The sequence below is a fragment of the Lygodium microphyllum genome, chromosome 7, assembly GCF_053477565.2.
Source record: "Lygodium microphyllum isolate KBCC chromosome 7, Lygodium_microphyllum_v1.1.10, whole genome shotgun sequence".
In the NCBI taxonomy this organism is placed as follows: Eukaryota; Viridiplantae; Streptophyta; class Polypodiopsida; order Schizaeales; family Lygodiaceae; genus Lygodium; species Lygodium microphyllum.
The window spans coordinates 3,822-20,767 of NC_141141.1; the positions used below are offsets into that span (position 1 = coordinate 3,822).

Sequence of the window (16,946 nt, forward strand, 5' to 3'; positions counted from 1 at the left end):
AGTGGAAGAGCAGATTACAATGTGTCAAGAGACACAGGTGATGACAGTGTGAAAAACAAAATAGTCTATGCTGATGTTGAGTTTGAATCTTTTTGTTCGGGGTCGTTCGATCGTTCTTCAATCTTCTCAAGTCCTTCCCCTCCTTGATTTGGTGCTGGGACAGTGGGTCAGAGTGGGCTTTAGCTTGGTTTAGTGGCAGGAGTGAGAAAATGAGAGAAAAAATGAGCTTGGAAGATTTTGGCTATGGTGGAATTAGGGTTTCTGAGACAGGGGCCTGGTTTTTCAGCTGTTGTGACCTCAATACTTGATCATTTTCAAAATTTTTTACATGTCTAGGAATCTTATGTCAAGGGCTATCAAAAATCCATGGAGATCGTCCAGATCGTGGGCAGTACAACGCACGCAGAGCACTCGATCAGAATCGGTGCAGTTCAGGATAGGCGCAGTCGATTTCTATAATGCCGAGGCCAGAGAGCAACAATGTCATCAGTTATTGTGATAGGGAGTTGCGCCTAGTGTTGGGGAACATCTTCCAAGAAGAGGTCATAGGCTGATTTGACCTGTAGAGGGAGATCTCAGCCCTCTATCAGAGGTATGTCCAGGCTGGCTATGGTGGCCACAGGACAGAAACACAGAAGAATGGCAATGCTGGAGCTATAGGAGCCCAATGTTGGATTGTTATGCAACAAAGGGAAGCTCAGGGAGTTTAGGAACAATCCTCCAGAACAGAGCTTGGGGAGATATTGCCTGGTTCAAGAGATCTAAGAGCTCAAAGGCAGGTAGGTGCAGGTTTGGCTATGGTTGTCAAACAGGGCAGTGAGAAAAAAGAGTAGAAGATGAAGTCTTGAGCTGGACTGAGCTCAAGCTGAGCTAGATGAAAGTGAAATGGAGCTAAAGAAGTAGTGCCATGCCCGTCTGTGCTCTGATACCATGTGAAAGATGCGGGATCTAGGACATGGCAGTGAGTTATGGTGGATGGAAGGAGAAGTGTGGACTCATGATGGAGAAGACAAAGACACTGTTTGTTACACAAGTGAATTAGGTTCCAAGATTGAGACTTGGACTCATAAACACAATCTTGTGTATGTGGACAATGACACTGACACTTCACTGAAAAGAAAAGAGTACTATCATTGCATTAAGAAAAGGAAGCAAGTACAATGCTTTATAGGAAAGTAGGAAACTGTAGTAGGCACCACTGTGCATATGGGATAGGTAAGCCTGAATGTCCTTGGACTTGAAGCTCCATACAAAGAGGCTGTTAGTGAGTGTGATTGCTGAATCTCAACACTTACAGCCCCCATAGCCCATCTCAATCATTGGGAAGAAGATGGTGCCTTCTCCCTGTCACGTGAAAAAAAATGGTGCCCCCCCCTCCCAAAAAATTGTTTTTGTTTATGGGGTCCCTAAAGGGAGCCCCCAAGGGTCATGCCCTTTTGCATCCTTTGAGTCCATTTTCACTTGACATTTAATCCTTGGCCTCCCTGGCACTCCCATTTTCGCATCCGGTACCCAAATTGAAGTCCCAAAAATCTTGGGCATCCGTCTTGAAGTCCTCCAATGTTGGGCATCTCCTAGGGTCCCGTTTGATACACCAAAAAATTATGAAAATTCATCAATTATCATCAAATGGGTCTTTTAAGCCTTTTCTGGGCATTATCGCTTAAAATCGTATTGATTGCCAGCGTCGCCTTTGACGAAGTCTATTTTCCCCTAAAATTTGAAAATTTTGGCTATTTTAAGCACTTCTTGGTATCAAAAATCATATGTCAAGGGTTGAAGAGTGGGCAGAATGAGCAAAGAGTGAAGACCTTGGCGCATTGCCTGGTTGTGGTGGAGAAAGAGAAAATCCCAGTAGAAGGCAGAGTATAAGCAGCCCAAGTGGCCTTCCACACTCAACAACGAATCTTCTTGAACACCTTGATGGATGCCACTCATGAGGAAGAAGATAGTCGTTGGAGGCAGTAAAAAAGAAACTAAGCATAGCACGCAAAGCCCTGCGAGCAAGGCTACACATGCCCTCCCAACCCATTACAGTGGGGCTAAGCCCGGGGGAACAACGTAGGTATTTGCTATCGACCGGCCTAAACCCCCAGGAAATTGATGCCGTGGGGTTTGTAGAAGGGATGCAACAGCAAGAGCACCCAGGGAGTGAGGCAGAACTGCATATTCACCTAGCGGGTTCAAAGAAGAAGTGGTTCCACAACCCCCTTCACCCCATCTTGAAGGGCAAGGGCAGCCAATAGACGCATCTGCGAAGAGGAAAACCACCTTGAGAGAGAAGAGGAGGAAACTAGTGGAAGAAGCCAGTCAAAGATTAAGAGCTAACCCTATGGCCCTGTCAGCAAGTCAGTGATTGGGGACATCAAAACCTTACTTGGGAAGGGATTTAAGAGCCAAGAGGACAAGGAATAGCTCATTTCATGCCCTGACATTGAGAGAGAGCGAGAGAGAGCGAGAGTGTGTTTCCATCATTGATTCGATTCGATCTTGCCATTGGGGAGTTCTTTCGACGATTCGGGTATGTCAAGGCCTCCCTGCTATATATTTGCTGTGATCTGGAAGGTGGCGTGCTTGGTGGTTGTGTGGAACGACACTTGGCCCCTGCAACTTGGACGAGTTGGGCCAAGTCAATATTTTTCTAAATTCTCCGACCGCAAAAACCTTCGCGAGTACCCCCGAGGCGCGGAACTCGATTCTGGCATAGGGAATAGGAAAATTCGTAGGACACCTTATCTCTCAAGCTTCCCTTGTGTAAATCTTTCTCTTCCTTAAGCTCTTACCCTTAAGCCTCTTCATCTTCCTCCTCCATACTCACGAAACTAAGAAGCTCTCCACCTTGCTTCTCCACCATACTTCTCCAAGTTTCCATACTATCTTCTCCATCAAGCTTCATACTCTTACCTCTACCATTTCCTCCCAAGCTTCCTTCTCACTTAAGCTTCGTACTCATTAAGCTTCCACCTTACACTAATATCTCCCCCTTGTACTTTAAGCTTCCACCTTCCATTCTTACCTTAGCTTTGTGCATCCACCATATCCATCTACTCTATGTACCCTTCTCTACTTTGTACAAGAAGCTTCATCCAATACAAATACTTGGTTTCCATTATCTAGTGTCTCTGTCTCTTTTCTGGTTTTTCTTTCTTCGTCGTGTTGTGTCTCTGTGTGCTTCACTTTGACATTGGTATTAGAGCCAATAGTGTTTTGAGTTTTGGGATGACTTCTCTTCTAATCTGAGATCCTTAAAAAAAGGGCATTATTGATGTATTTTCCATTGGCCTTGGTGGCATTCGTGTTTTGGAAGAAAAGTCTACTTTTGAATGACAACTACCTGCACTTCATTCAAACAAAATAGATTCCAAGCATTCCAAAGCTTCTAAGGTACAGTTTAGTGATCTCCTTAATAGAATGATCTCTCTTTCTCATCCTTGAGATCCCTTAGGAAAAGTCTCTTCTTCTATTTCTCAAGAACCCTTAGAAAAATTATCTTCTCATGACATTTCCTCAAAATCTACAAAATCTCTTCAATAATGCAGTAATCTTGTTGAGTCTACCTCTTATCCTAATCACTCCAGTAATGTTCTTCAAAATCATCTAACAGAAAATGAAGTTCATGAAACTTCTTTTAGTATGCAATGTTTAGATAACCCCTCTATCTCCATCGGATCTATCAAGCAATACATCCAGGATTACGTTCATGATTTTCATGAGCTTGTCAATAGAGTTAATCTTAAACATAGTTATATAGAACAACTTAAGGAAAAATAATATATCTTGCATCCAGTTCTACTGTTCCACAACACTCTCCTCGTATTACATCTAGTTCTTCTACTGTTCCTCAACAATCTCATCCTATTACAAACATCTTGAATTTGGTTCTCCCAATGTTTCTCCACAAATTCATGAAAAACGACAAGAGAATCTTGCATTAAGTTCTTATGTTGTTCCTCAACAGTCTCATCCTATTGGTCTTAAAGAAGACAAATAGAATCTCACATCTAGTTCTTCAATTGAGCCACCTCAATAGTCTCATCATATTGATCTTCATGCTAAACACAAAGATCTTGCATCTAGTTCTTCTCATATTTCTAAACAATCTCATCCTATTGATCTTAAATAAGAGGAAAAGAATATTGCATCTAGTTCTTCAACTAATACTCAACAGTCTCGTCTTGATGATCTTGAAGATAAAAGAAAAAATGTTGCATCTCGGTCTTTTGATGCTTCTCTACGTTCTTATCTTCTTAATCTTGAATCTAAAGAACAAAAAGATTTGGCATCAAGCTCCTCTCCTATTCCTCAACAACCTTGTCTTACTCTCAAAAGGAAATAACAACGATTCACTACTTGTGTTTCATTACATTCCTTGAAGAACAAAGATTTGGAAACTCAGGATACTAAAACTCAGAATAGTAGCAAAGGTAAAGAAAAGGAGCCATCATCTACTTCTTCTTGTGTTTCATTTAAGAATGGAGATTTAAAAAAATTGGAAAATGAGGATACTCTTTGCATGATGTACAACAAAGGTAATGAAAATGAGCTAATAGAGAGCAGTAAAGTTACATCAACATTTGGAGAAGAAATATCTTCTCTTAATTCTTCACCAATTGATATGCCTATTCTTAATTCTTCTTCCCAAAAGTACAGTGCAGAAATTTTTGCTAAAGCTCCTCCAACTTCTTAGACATTGTTTCCTGACAATGAACAAAAACTATGCCATGTGTTTGCTAAGCTTCCCAAAGCTCCTCCTCCAACATCTTGGACATTGTCCCCAAACAACGAACAAGAATTATGGCACATAGCAGCTAAAAAAGATAAAGATGAAGAGCTTCCCAAATCTCGATACATGCAACCACATATCATGAAAAGATATCCTCTCAAGCTAGAGCAATACAAAAGGAGGATTACTCTAATAGACCTCTCATTACTTCTTTTATGGATTAACTAGTTTTGGATCAAAGATCCTATGCAGCAGAAAAAATGTGGTGCCATCGAAAATATTCTCGCATTTATGGCAAGATAATTTCTAAAGGATCCAATCCCATCGACACCTCAAAGAGACATTAGGGGAGTTTTGAGGTCTCGAAAATGCCCTAAACCCTAAACCCTAAACCTAAAAAATGTGGATGGGTCACGTAAGGACTAGGCGGTCTAGGAATGCCTGTAGGGTTTATGTCCATTCTAGGGATGGCTGGTTTCATATCGTTAGGCACGGGGAGAGCCAATGGGGCTCCCCTTTTGAAGAATGGCTGCGGCCTATTTGCTAGGTAAGGCTGGCCATAGGGTTGCGAGTATGGAAGTCTTCTTGGTAATCTACAATGCGCGACATCATGTCCAAATCTACCGCAGTCAGCACAAGGTCTTGACCTAGGGTCTTGACACTCGGCCGACAAGTGGTTTCTGCCACAGTACATGCAATGGACGTGCGGGCGCGTTGGTCGTCTCAACATGTCTTGCAACTTGGCTAATTCCATCTTGACCTCAACCAAGCCTTGGTCTGTCTCGGTGACCTTTCCCTTATCTTGGGATGATGGGATTGACTGCTCACTAGAGGCTGACGCTTTCTCTGAGCTTCACAAGTTGGTCTCCTCTAGATTCGAGCTCCTGGAGTTCCGCTCCTTCAACTGATCATCGACTCTGATGGCTTCCTCAAACACTCTAGCTATCGCGTCTTGCTGCAAGCTTGAATTGCCTGCCAAAGCCTTACATAACTCCTCGTCCCGAATGCCACTGATGAATATAGTCGAAACTGCTCTTTCAATCGATCGCTCGCCCAGAGGGATTCTCTTGAAGAGACTCCTCACATGGGTCATGTAGTTGCGGATGTTCTCCTTCTCTTTCTGCTTGACGTTCATCAAGCGTACTAGCAGGTTATTGGAGTATCCGGGCTCGGCGAATCTCTTGACGAAGGGATCCTTGAGGTCATTGAAGTTGGCTCACTCTACAGCATCTAGGCTTGTATACCACATCCTACCTTTGTTGCCTAGGCAAAGCCCAAATGCTTGCGAGCGTTGAGTTTGGTCGTTGAGGCTGTTGGCTTCGCAGACTTGCTCAAACTGCTCAACAAAGCTGTATGGGTCGTCATGAGATTGGCACTTATCAAGTTGCTTGGCAACAATTGGTATTTTGGCTTGGCTCTTTGAGCCTTGGTTCACCCCTAATCCTGTGAGCAGCGATGTCGCTAGTGCGGTGGCACTCTGCTCTACTGTTGTATTATCGAGCAGCCGTTTCATGAGAAGCTCACTCAACGTCAAGTCTCCCTCTAGTGCTCTCTCATGGTCCATTCGGTTTCGGCCAGCCAAGTTCAGCACTCGCTGCACCTCATGCAGCTCCATGCTTTGCCTTTGGCTCCTAGCCTGCTGATCCTTATTGTACTTGGCTATGCCCTGCAATGCTTTGCGGGCTAGCCTTCTCTCCTCTTCTAGATCTGCAATGATTGCATATGCTATCCTACCGCGGTGCTCGTACCGGGCGCGTGCATCGTAACTACTCACCAACTGCTGAATAGCATCTGGGAATATGTTCAAATCGAGCTCCTCATTAGACCAATGGTCTAAGCTCTCTTCCGTCATGGTCGAGTTCTCACGCTCCACTAAGCTGTTGATCAAGTTGAATAGACTTGACAGATCCACGTCGTAGGTGCTCCTTGCTTAGTCCTACTCTGCACTTTGATGGTTTGTCTATGTCTTGGTTCTCTCCTGCTGGTGGGTTCCTTGAGTGATTTTATCTGAGTGAGTTCCTTGACTTATTGAATACAGTCCTCAATTTATGATCACTCAGTGTGTGTCATTTCTCGTACACTTGTGGTCAATCAGGATTTCAGCTTTCTTATGTATACTTCAAGTGCGGAATGCAATGTGAGTGCAGCAATCAATCTCTATATGCTTACGTCCTCTTGTCTCGTCTCGGGCCTGATAAGCTTCGTTACTCAAGTCATGGCCGTTCTAGTGGGTTCTAGGGTTTGCACTGCTTCTTGCTGTTCACTCGGGGGTTGAACACAGGTCCTATGATTGGATTTCCGTTCTCAATGCGTCAGGTCACTGGGGAGTGCTAGAGCACTGTCCCCCTGTCCCTTGGTTGTGACTCCTACGTCGAGAAATACCTACAAGGCGTTTGCTATGTTGTCCTGGAGCAGGTTGCACTTCCAGTCGGTCGCGGGGGTCAATTTTTTATGTTTTCTTTTTTTTTGCCTAAGGGTGTGTCTGATTCTGAGAATCGGACGTCCGATTTACCAGTGGTCCAATTCTCGGAATTGGACTAGGTGGGTCCGAGTTTGAGCTATCCGATTCTCAGAATCGGACAGGGATCAAGTGTCCGATTTTTGAAAATCGGACAAGTGGTCTGATCGGACCAGGTGGGTGGTCCGATCATGAGCAACAAGAATCGAAAGCAAAAAACTGAACTAATTTCTCCATGTTTTTCAATCATCAAACAACCAAAATATCCCAAAATACTTACTTGTTTTTAAGATAAAAAACACCCAAACTTCCTACCTACCTAGTCAAGCTTTGTTTCGGGGATGCATCCCCTACTTCGATGCTCGATATGAGGCGCGCAAGTGCTCAAGCCTGAATCCGTTTATCCCAAAAACGGAACCAAAATATGGGAGCTCTCGCTCAACCGCCAAGACCCACGGACCGCTTATTGTTTCAAGCGTTTCAAGCGAGCTCTAATGGCTATCTCTCACCTAGCCAACGCGCCGTCGATCCTACGAATGTAGTTAGCTTACCTTGATGCCGATATGAGTAGCCTTCTCCCTCGCACACCTCGATAGCTCCACAATTCTTGATGCTAGCTCAAGCATCCTCAAGCCTCCTCCATCTCCAAGCTCCATCCTCCATAGCCACACGCGCGAGAAAAGAGAAGAGAAGAGAAGAGAAGAAGAGAAGAGGAGATGGTGAAGAGCTTCACCCTCTTGATCCCTCACTCCCACACACTCACTCCCTCACACTCTCACACTCCCTCTCTCAAGAGCACACACAAGCAAGAAGGAGAGAAGAAGAGAGGAAGAAGAAGACTCCTTTTGCCACACACCCAAGAATGAGCTTCTCATTCACTTTTCAACTTTATATACAAAACCCTAAATCCCTTTTGGGCAGTCACCCCCTTTTTCTCTTTTTTACATGGCCGGCCGTAGCCTAGGTCCTTTTTTCCATTTCCCACCATTCTAATTTATCATATTCCCAACTCATGCGTACAATTTGCATAGGAGCGAGCCTGTCGCTATTTTACAAGGATTCGGGAGCACTTCCACATTTAATGGTGCAACTTTTACTCTTTTGTTGTCTCGGGACAACACACACTTTCTGAGGGTCATGCCTGAACATTTAAATTTTTCAGGGTCTGATTATCAGTCAAGGCGCCTTTTTCTGCTATTTTCTTTTTTCTATTTTCCCGCTCCTATGCTCCATTTTCCCGCTCCTGTGTGCTGCGGTAAACACGATAAACAATCTTGGTATCATATACCACATAAAACGAACATAGAGGAGGCAACCTCTTGGCTAAATGCCATGGCCCTACTCCAACTCTCCTACACTGAGAGGATTGGCCCCTCGATGCGCCGCTAACACAAATAACACAGACATAACAAGCTCCACTCTTGTTTTAAACAATCCAAGAGATAGAAATTTTCTCGCTTGACAATCACCCAAGGAACCCAAACGCCTAAACCTATAGCTTAGGTGCCTCACAACTCAGCGTGGGTCATGTATATCAGAAACCAATTGCAATGCATCCAGGAGTTACCATGTGATATGGGCAATGCAATTGTGAATGCCATAGTACTCAAACATTTTATAAATCAGGATTGTGTAGTGCAACAAACATGTATTTCCATGATTTCAGTCTACACGTCATGCTTCATTGCTAAGGGTTATCCCCGAGCCTTCTCATGCAACTTAACCTCCTTTTAACTTGATTTAAAAATATCCTATATGGTATGCACAAACAAATAGACCAAGATTTTCAATCAGCATCAAAACCCCTCTTCCCCTATTCATTTTTATCCCATATGACCCCAAAGACGCTCAACAAAAACCCCAAATTCCATTATTTTTATCAAAATCGCAACTTAGGGGTTTTGCGTGTTTTGTGAGAAATTATTATATCATCATATTTTCTGGTTTTCTTTCATATTTCAAAGAGAATGCAACATGGAAAATCAAGAGCAATGAAAATCAAACACTCTCTTCAATCATTTTCTATAAAACACAAGAGCTGCTCACTTACACATAGAAACCTTGATTTCGAGAGGCTTGTATCTCATAGACAGGAGGCCGTTGATACTTCTTCTTTGCCAGTAATGCACTCTCTCAGCCTGCAATCGACATCATCCATCGCTCCAACATCATCATTTGGTCAAGAATCGTCATCACAATCCTCCCCCTTCTCTCTTGAATTGATGCATATGAACAGCCGCTAAGAGGAGATAGGAGAGAGGAGAGAGAAAGACAAAAAATTAGACTTTTGAATACTCCATTAAAATCAACAAACTCACAGTCATGTCCTTCCTCTCTCTCTTCTGATCAGGAATCTCTCTCTCTCTCTCTCTCTCTCTCTCTCTCTCTCTCTCTCTCTCTCTCTCTCTCTCTCTCTCTCTCTCTCTCTCTTCCCTCCCTCCCTCCCTCCCTCCCTCCCTCCCTCCCTCCCTCCCTCTCTCTCTCTCTCTCTCTCTCTCTCTCTCTCTCTCTCTCTCTCTCTCTCTCTCTCTCTCTCTCTCTCTCTCTCTCTCTCTCTCTCTCTCTCCCTCCCTCCCTCCCTCCCATTTCGCCATCGCTGTAGCAGGCGCTTCCACAGTCCGTGCCTGTCCCATCGTGAGCTTTTCCAGCCGGGCCAGTAGGGGGAGCATCCAAAACTAAGACACCACTCACACCCAGTTGCTCCACTGATTGTTCTGGAGCAAATGTCATGCCCAAAACAGGTCTAGTAATCTTGCCATACTTAATCAATTGATCAACAATGCCGCTGACTGTATCAATAGGGATTGAAAAACCAACACCAGGTGATGCACCAGATGGAGAATAGATTGCCGTATTGATGCCAATCAGATACCCAGAGCTGTCAAGCAAGGGGCCCCCGCTGTTGCCAGGGTTGATAGCAGCATCTATTTGAATAACATCCTAAATAGGACGGCCAGTTGCAACTGAGCTTATCTCTCTTCGCAGAAGGAAGGCTCTTGGAACGTGCAAGCTAGGACAGCATTTGTAGATGTGCAGTTTCAGGAGGAGGTGAAAAGTGGAAAACTTTCTTCATTGAAGGTGGTCTCTTTGACATTCAACAGGTCTATCGAGGGGGCTTTTTCCTCGTGAGGCGACATGCCGCTCAAGCTCCATAACGTGGAGCTTCTAATCAGCCAGGCTATCAAGGAGGCGAAGAAAGATTTCAAGAAGGATGCGGATAATGCCTTGAACCAAGAAACCCGCCGGCTCCATGAGAGGATCCGGCGACTGGAGGAGATGGTGAAGACACTCACGGAAGAGAAGAGGGATCTCAAAACCGACCTGGACAAGCTACAAACGGAAGTGTCACATCTACAGGAGGCAAGAGAGGATGCGGATTTCAAAGCAGACCTCCGAGAGGCTATCACGAAGGAATGCCGAGAGGCCCTCGAGGTATGCATTAAAACCGAAGTTGAGGCTTCGAGAGAGGGATGGGAGGAAAAAATCAAAGCAAACATGAAGGAAGAATTAGAAGGGAATAAGGAGGGGTGGATTGAGGTAGTGAAGAAGAACATTAAGAAGGAGGTCCAAGAAGAAAATAAAAAGGAGGAGGTAGTCCGGGTTCAGGAGACCTTAGAGGAGGAGAGGCTCAGGAACGCGCGCAGATTGAACGTGCATATTACCGGGCTCCCCGAAGGGGCCTCTTTGGAGGAGGACGCACGCGGGCTATGCACCCGACTAGGGTACACAAGCATGCCCTTTACTCAGGCATGGCATGCAGGACGAGATACTACCAGGGTCAGAGCTCTGATATTACATATGAGCACACCGGAGGACAGAGCCGCTTTCTTTCGGAAGCGGATTTTGCTCCGAGGGATGACTGGGGCTTCCACCTTCATGGATGAGGACCTGACTCAGATGCAGATTGCACACAGACGAGCATGCATGCCACAGATACTCCAAGCACGTAGAGAAGGCCGTAAGGCCTTCTATCGAGATGGCCGGATTTTTATAGATGGACGCCCCACCAAATAGGGGGTGCGGCCTATGAGACGAGGCAGAGGACTGTACAAAAAACCCCGATACGTGTGGCAGTTTGGAACTACAACAGCTCCCTATGGTCACGACCGGACAGACTTGAGGAGATTTTACCCGACCATGATGTTATATGCCTCACAGAGACACATGAGATCCCAGAGAGAGGGCTTCCACGCATTACAGGATTTGAGTGGGTATCTGCATACCGGGCTACTACTAGGCAGAGCACATCTAGGGGCTCAGGAGGGGTGGCAGTTCTATTCCGTCAGGGGATACAGAGACATATCCAGTTAGTGAGACGAGATGAGGAGGCAAGTTACATATGGATCAGAGTGCAGATATCAGATGAGAGATGGATCTATATGGCAGTATGCTACTTTTTACCACGAGGGTCCAGATATGCTACTACGCAGGGTGATATTCAGGCCAGAGATTCCCCCTCCCCTTATTCACAACTCTCAGAGGACATTATTCTGTATTCTAGTTTGGGTGAGGTCTTCCTTATGGGGGGCTTCAACGGGCGCACACAGAGCCGACAGTGTGAGAGTTTTGATATGGAGCAGCCAGAGATCATGAGAGCATTAGACCCTGAGGAGTTGGGGATCAGTGGGGAGTCAGCAGATACTGGGCCAGACGCCACAGGGTATGGAGGGCATTTACTTGAGCTTGGTAGTAGACATCATCTCGTTATTTATAATGGGATGGCATGATGGCCATATTCAGGAGGTCTTACATGCTTCCCACATGGGGGGGGTGAGAGTACTGTAGATTATCTACTCGGACCGATCGATGGGATGCATACTATCGAGTCCTTCGGCCTTGGGAGACTTCCACTCGGTGCCGATCACACCTTTCTCAGTTTCTCACTCCTCACCTCATTACCATCACCGCCTACAGATATCATACCCCACATGCATACTACCATATACTTCACTCATAAGCTCTCACATATTTACTCACAGCATCTGGAGGAGCACATCACATCACCTGATCCATACGCACCCCTTGATACACTGACCACTGATATCACACGCATTCTGCATGATTCTGCTACACTCAGTTTTCCACATCACACATACACGCACCCCCCTCAGACCGGTACCATGCCACAGAACAGGTGGTATGATGATGAGTGCAAAGATCTACGTCGACAGCTACGCGATTTGGAGGCCAGAGGAGAGATCACACACAGACAGGCACAGAGACGCATGCACCGCTTGACCCGCCGTAAAAAGCGGAAATGGGAGGAGGAGAGATATTGGGATATATACCACCTTCTTATGAGCAGAGATTGTGCAGAGGCATGGAGGCAGATCAGAGAACCACACTCACCCACACCGATACATGACCCTGCAGTATGGCATGGATACGCACAGAGTTTATATCATGTACCCGCACAACCGCTGATACAAACACCATGTATACCGAGACCGGGTATTTCATCCTTTTTCACCACTAGTATGGTGAAACATGCTATCTCACGGTTACAGTATGGCCACGCTCGAGACCAGTTTGATCTTCAGGCAGAGCATATTATATATGGCAGAGACACATTTGCTCCACTCATTGCTCACCTCTTCAACCGTGCATTGTCGGAGGGGTTCCCTGACTCGTGGACAGAGCACACCATTGTACCTATCCACAAGTCAGGGGATCCTATGGATCCTAACACATATAGGACCATCATGATTGGGCCAGTTTTGTCCTAAATTTATGGCACGGTGATGGAGGAGGAGCTCAGAACGCTAGCAGAGAGAGAGTGCATGCGCACACCCGGACAGGCAGGGTTCAGACGGGCATTTTCTACCATAGACCACATCTTCACTCTCCGTTGTCTAATCGACCAGACACGAGTGAAAAAACAGAGATTGTATTGTTGCTTTGTGGATTTCCGCAAAGCCTTTGACATGGTTCCGAGAGAGAGGCTTTTCAGACGCCTACTTAATCTGGGGGTGGATGATGACATGATGTGGGGTATTTATGCACTATATGAGTGGGTTACTGGCAGAGTCAGATGTCCGGGAGGTATATCAGATCCCCTTGTGAGCACCATTGGTGTGAAACAAGGATGCCCACTCTCACCGACTCTATTTGGGCTATACATTGATGAGATAGCAGAGTTTATTCAACAGCGAGCCGGTGGAGGTATAGATCTCAGTGGAGCCACAGTTCATATCTTACTATATGCAGATGACATTGTGTTGGTCTCAGACTCAGCTCAGGGATTACAGCAGCATTTATTAGCATTGGATGATTTTTGCATACAGAGAGACATGACAGTGAACCTTGGTAAAACCAAGGTTCTTATATTCCATACATCATCTCAGATACGCAGACAGAGTATTTTCATGGCAGCAGGAGGGAGTATTGAGGTCACTGGATCATATGTATATTTGGGAGTCACCTTTACAGCAGCTTCAGGGACTTTCTCGATGACACAGGCAGCTCGTGACCGCCTCACTAGAGGATACTCAGCATTGGCTCTTATGGAGTGACAGTGTTATCAGGCACATTTCCAGGAGCCCCGCACCAAGGGGTGGCTCTTTGATACTCTAGTCACTCCAGCACTGATGTATGGAGCAGCTATATGGGGGCCAGGCCTTGCCGATTATGTATGGACATTGATAGAGAGACCTCAAGTGATCATGATATCTAGATTGATTCGCAGCAAGGCCTCAGTCCCACATGACACTGTGCGAGCAGAGCTTGCCACACCGCCCATGCTAGTCGAGGCATTATTTCAGACAGTCTGCTTCCTACACAGATTTCAGGATATGGACAGAGATCGCATTGCATATAGAGCATATATGGCATCTCAGGAGATGGCTCGAGCGGGGGATACCACATCATGGTATGCACAGACTAGAGCTTGGTTTGATAGACATGGGCTGGACATTGATAGACTCCCACCTCTTCTATATGATACTCAGGCTCCCACTTACACCCTCTCTCTCTCTGAGAGAAACTGAGTCATTAGACAGGAGATATGGCATATTTATATAGAGAGGATATGGGTCAGCCCTGCATAGCCACTGCCATCGAAGATGGCACATTACTATACACAGTTCTTGAGCATATCAGAGCAGGGATTCATAGAGATTCCGAGATATATGCAGATCTATATGCCACATCGATTGAGAGTTCTTATTGGACAGCTCAGGGTATTATCACATCAGCTTATGATTGAGAGTGGCATCCCACGGGAGGAGAGGATATGCCCCCTTTGCAGATCAGAGGTGGAGAGTGAGGAGCATTTTGTTCTCAGATGCCCGACATACTCAGAGTTGAGATCTAGATTCACATTGAGCAGCTCACTTCAGGGATGTATGACCGATATGGACCAGAGATCATTTGGCCGTTTTTTGGGAGAGGCATGGCACATCAGAGAGCAGAGCACACAACGGGTCCCAGTCAGAGAGGGGCCCACCCAGACGACTATTACACAGTTCTTTCAGACAGATAGAGTGAGAGCTACTATACCAGCCTCCAGCCAGACCTCCGGGCTCACACTACAGCAGGCTGAGGACCAGCATACCCGACGCCGCACGAGGATCCGAGGGTTTCGAACCCCACAGCCACACCGACAGGAGATCTGGAGGATTCTTGATCTACATCGACAACAGACTGAGATCCGACGACACTCGACACATTGGATCTCAGATCTCCAGTTTGCTCTTTCTCCACCGCCGATGTACCACATCCTGCATCCAAGAGGGATCACCTACTATTAGTGACTTCGACGACTGCTATTACATCCCAGGATAGTATATCTCCCTGCATCTGTTACATATATACATTGCAGCACTTTATCACAGCCGACAGCTGTTCCCCTATCACAGCCGACATTTGTTCCCCTTTTGTAGCCATTATCTGGAGTACCAGAGCTACATACGCACATACACATATACGACACTTATCACACTCACAGCATCGTATTTTTAGTTTCCAGTTTTTAGCTTTTCATTCAGCACTTTTATTTTGGATAGCTGGACCTCATCAGTTGTATCACAGTTTGTCTCATAGGCCAGTTTTGGTCTTTAGAAGACGTTAATATATCTTTCTTTCTTTTTTTCTTTCTCTCTCTCTCCCCCTAAATGGATGTGCATTCAAGCAGTACCGAGCAGATTTGGAAGTTTTGCACCCCCCTTGTCTGTCAAAATTTTATTAGTTTTAGGCTTCTTAATAAGCCTAAGGTTTAAGACATTAAAATAACCGGTTTAGTTTTTTTGTATTTACATTATCCTACAAGTGGATATTTCAATTTTGGATGGGCAAACGGACTTAGATTCAAGATCCGTCAAGACAGATGGCTTCACAACACCGAAATCTATAAAGCTGACCTTTGTTACACACTTTTCAACTCCCATATCCGGTAGCTGCTTTATAACACCAAACCTTGCAGAGATTAAATAGGGGTCAAACAACCTCCAAGATCGATGAATTGAGACTTGCATGGAATTCCTGATGTCAAAATGCATCTAGGAAAACTCCAGCTCAGCTATCCACACTGTTTGATTTTTCATGAAAATTTGGTCTTTAGCTCTTCCTAGGCACTTCTTGCTCCAAAAACAGCCTCAAATGCTTCAAGCACAGCTCAAAAGCGGCTCCTAACATCCAACTCTCATTGGCGACCACAGCACCCTATCCCCTGATAGAACCAAGGTATGAAAATCCACAAGGGAGAGGCCTAGCATAATCTGATAAAAATCCAGAGTGAGTCTTTAACCAACTACTTTCGAACACAAAGTAGCTAAAAAGCCTATCAAAGAGGTCATCCTAGTGGTGGTCTGAACTACCTACCTAATTGAGGACAACTGGACCAAGACCTCCTACTAGGCAAGGACTCCTATAGCCTGGTCATCATATTTTTCTTATTATAACACATTTTTCGTTTAAGGTTTCATACTCGGGCATGTAAAAAGGAGGGAGCTAAGCGTAGAGTGACCCAAGGAGAACTGGGCATCGGCCTTAGGTCCCTAACTTGGTACCCAAGCACCTACCAAGCTCTCGCGAGGCGACACATAATCCTTTATTAGAGTTCACTTTTATTTTCACTCCAACCTTCCTTTCCTTTTCTTTTCGGCTAGCTACTACCCCAAGGAAAACAAGGCATTGGCCCTAGGGCTGACTCGTCCCCAGAAACCTACTAGGCCTTCGTAAGGCGAGAATCAACTGCCTCCGGGAAATTTTTCATTTTTCTTTTTCTTATTGAGGGGTTAGAACTCCTTTTTACACACCTTTGTAATTTTTATCTTTAGATAGAGTCAAAACTTGCTCTTATCTTGATATTTTGGTAGGCTTCTCCAATTGCCTCACACTAACAGGGACTCCTAGGATAGCTGGCTAGCATGTAAAAAGAACATGGTCACAAGGACTACCCTCTATCACAGGTCTTTAATGCCTGACAATGTTCTAACATGAGGTAGAAAACTATTCAAGTCTCCCCCAAATATACCTAACCAAACCCTAGGACTTCATGCCTTGATTGCCGGTCCCCAACAAATGAAAAGGAATTAATCCTTATATACACATATAGCATTATCTGCTTAAGGGAAAACTCAAAAAGGGGGACAAAAACACCTAGAATGGCCATAAGAAGCTTCCCCGTAGCAAAGGCTCCCTCTAGTGACTTTGTCAACCTGTGTGATGCAATCATTAAAACAGAAAACCATTAAACGTACATGTACCAAACAGACATATGGTCCTCTTGGCCTAAGGAAATAACACAGTTCACTCCCAACAAAATTG

The 16,946-nt window shown here is 45.2% G+C and overlaps 1 protein-coding gene across 1 annotated transcript; it reads left to right on the top strand.

The window, feature by feature from the left end:
• The first annotated feature begins 10,316 nt into the window (after positions 1 to 10,316).
• On the top strand, positions 10,317 to 11,195 carry LOC148033112 (uncharacterized). The gene has a single exon (XM_087682268.1). The coding sequence runs from the start codon at positions 10,317 to 10,319 to the stop codon at positions 11,193 to 11,195; it is 879 nt and encodes a 292-aa protein (XP_087538394.1).
• Positions 11,196 to 16,946: the final 5,751 nt, after the last annotated feature.

Excerpts from the sequence above, each read along its gene's own strand:
- LOC148033112 (XM_087682268.1), top strand. The coding sequence starts at position 10,317 with ATGCCGCTCAAGCTCCATAACGTGGAGCTTCTAATCAGCCAGGCTATC.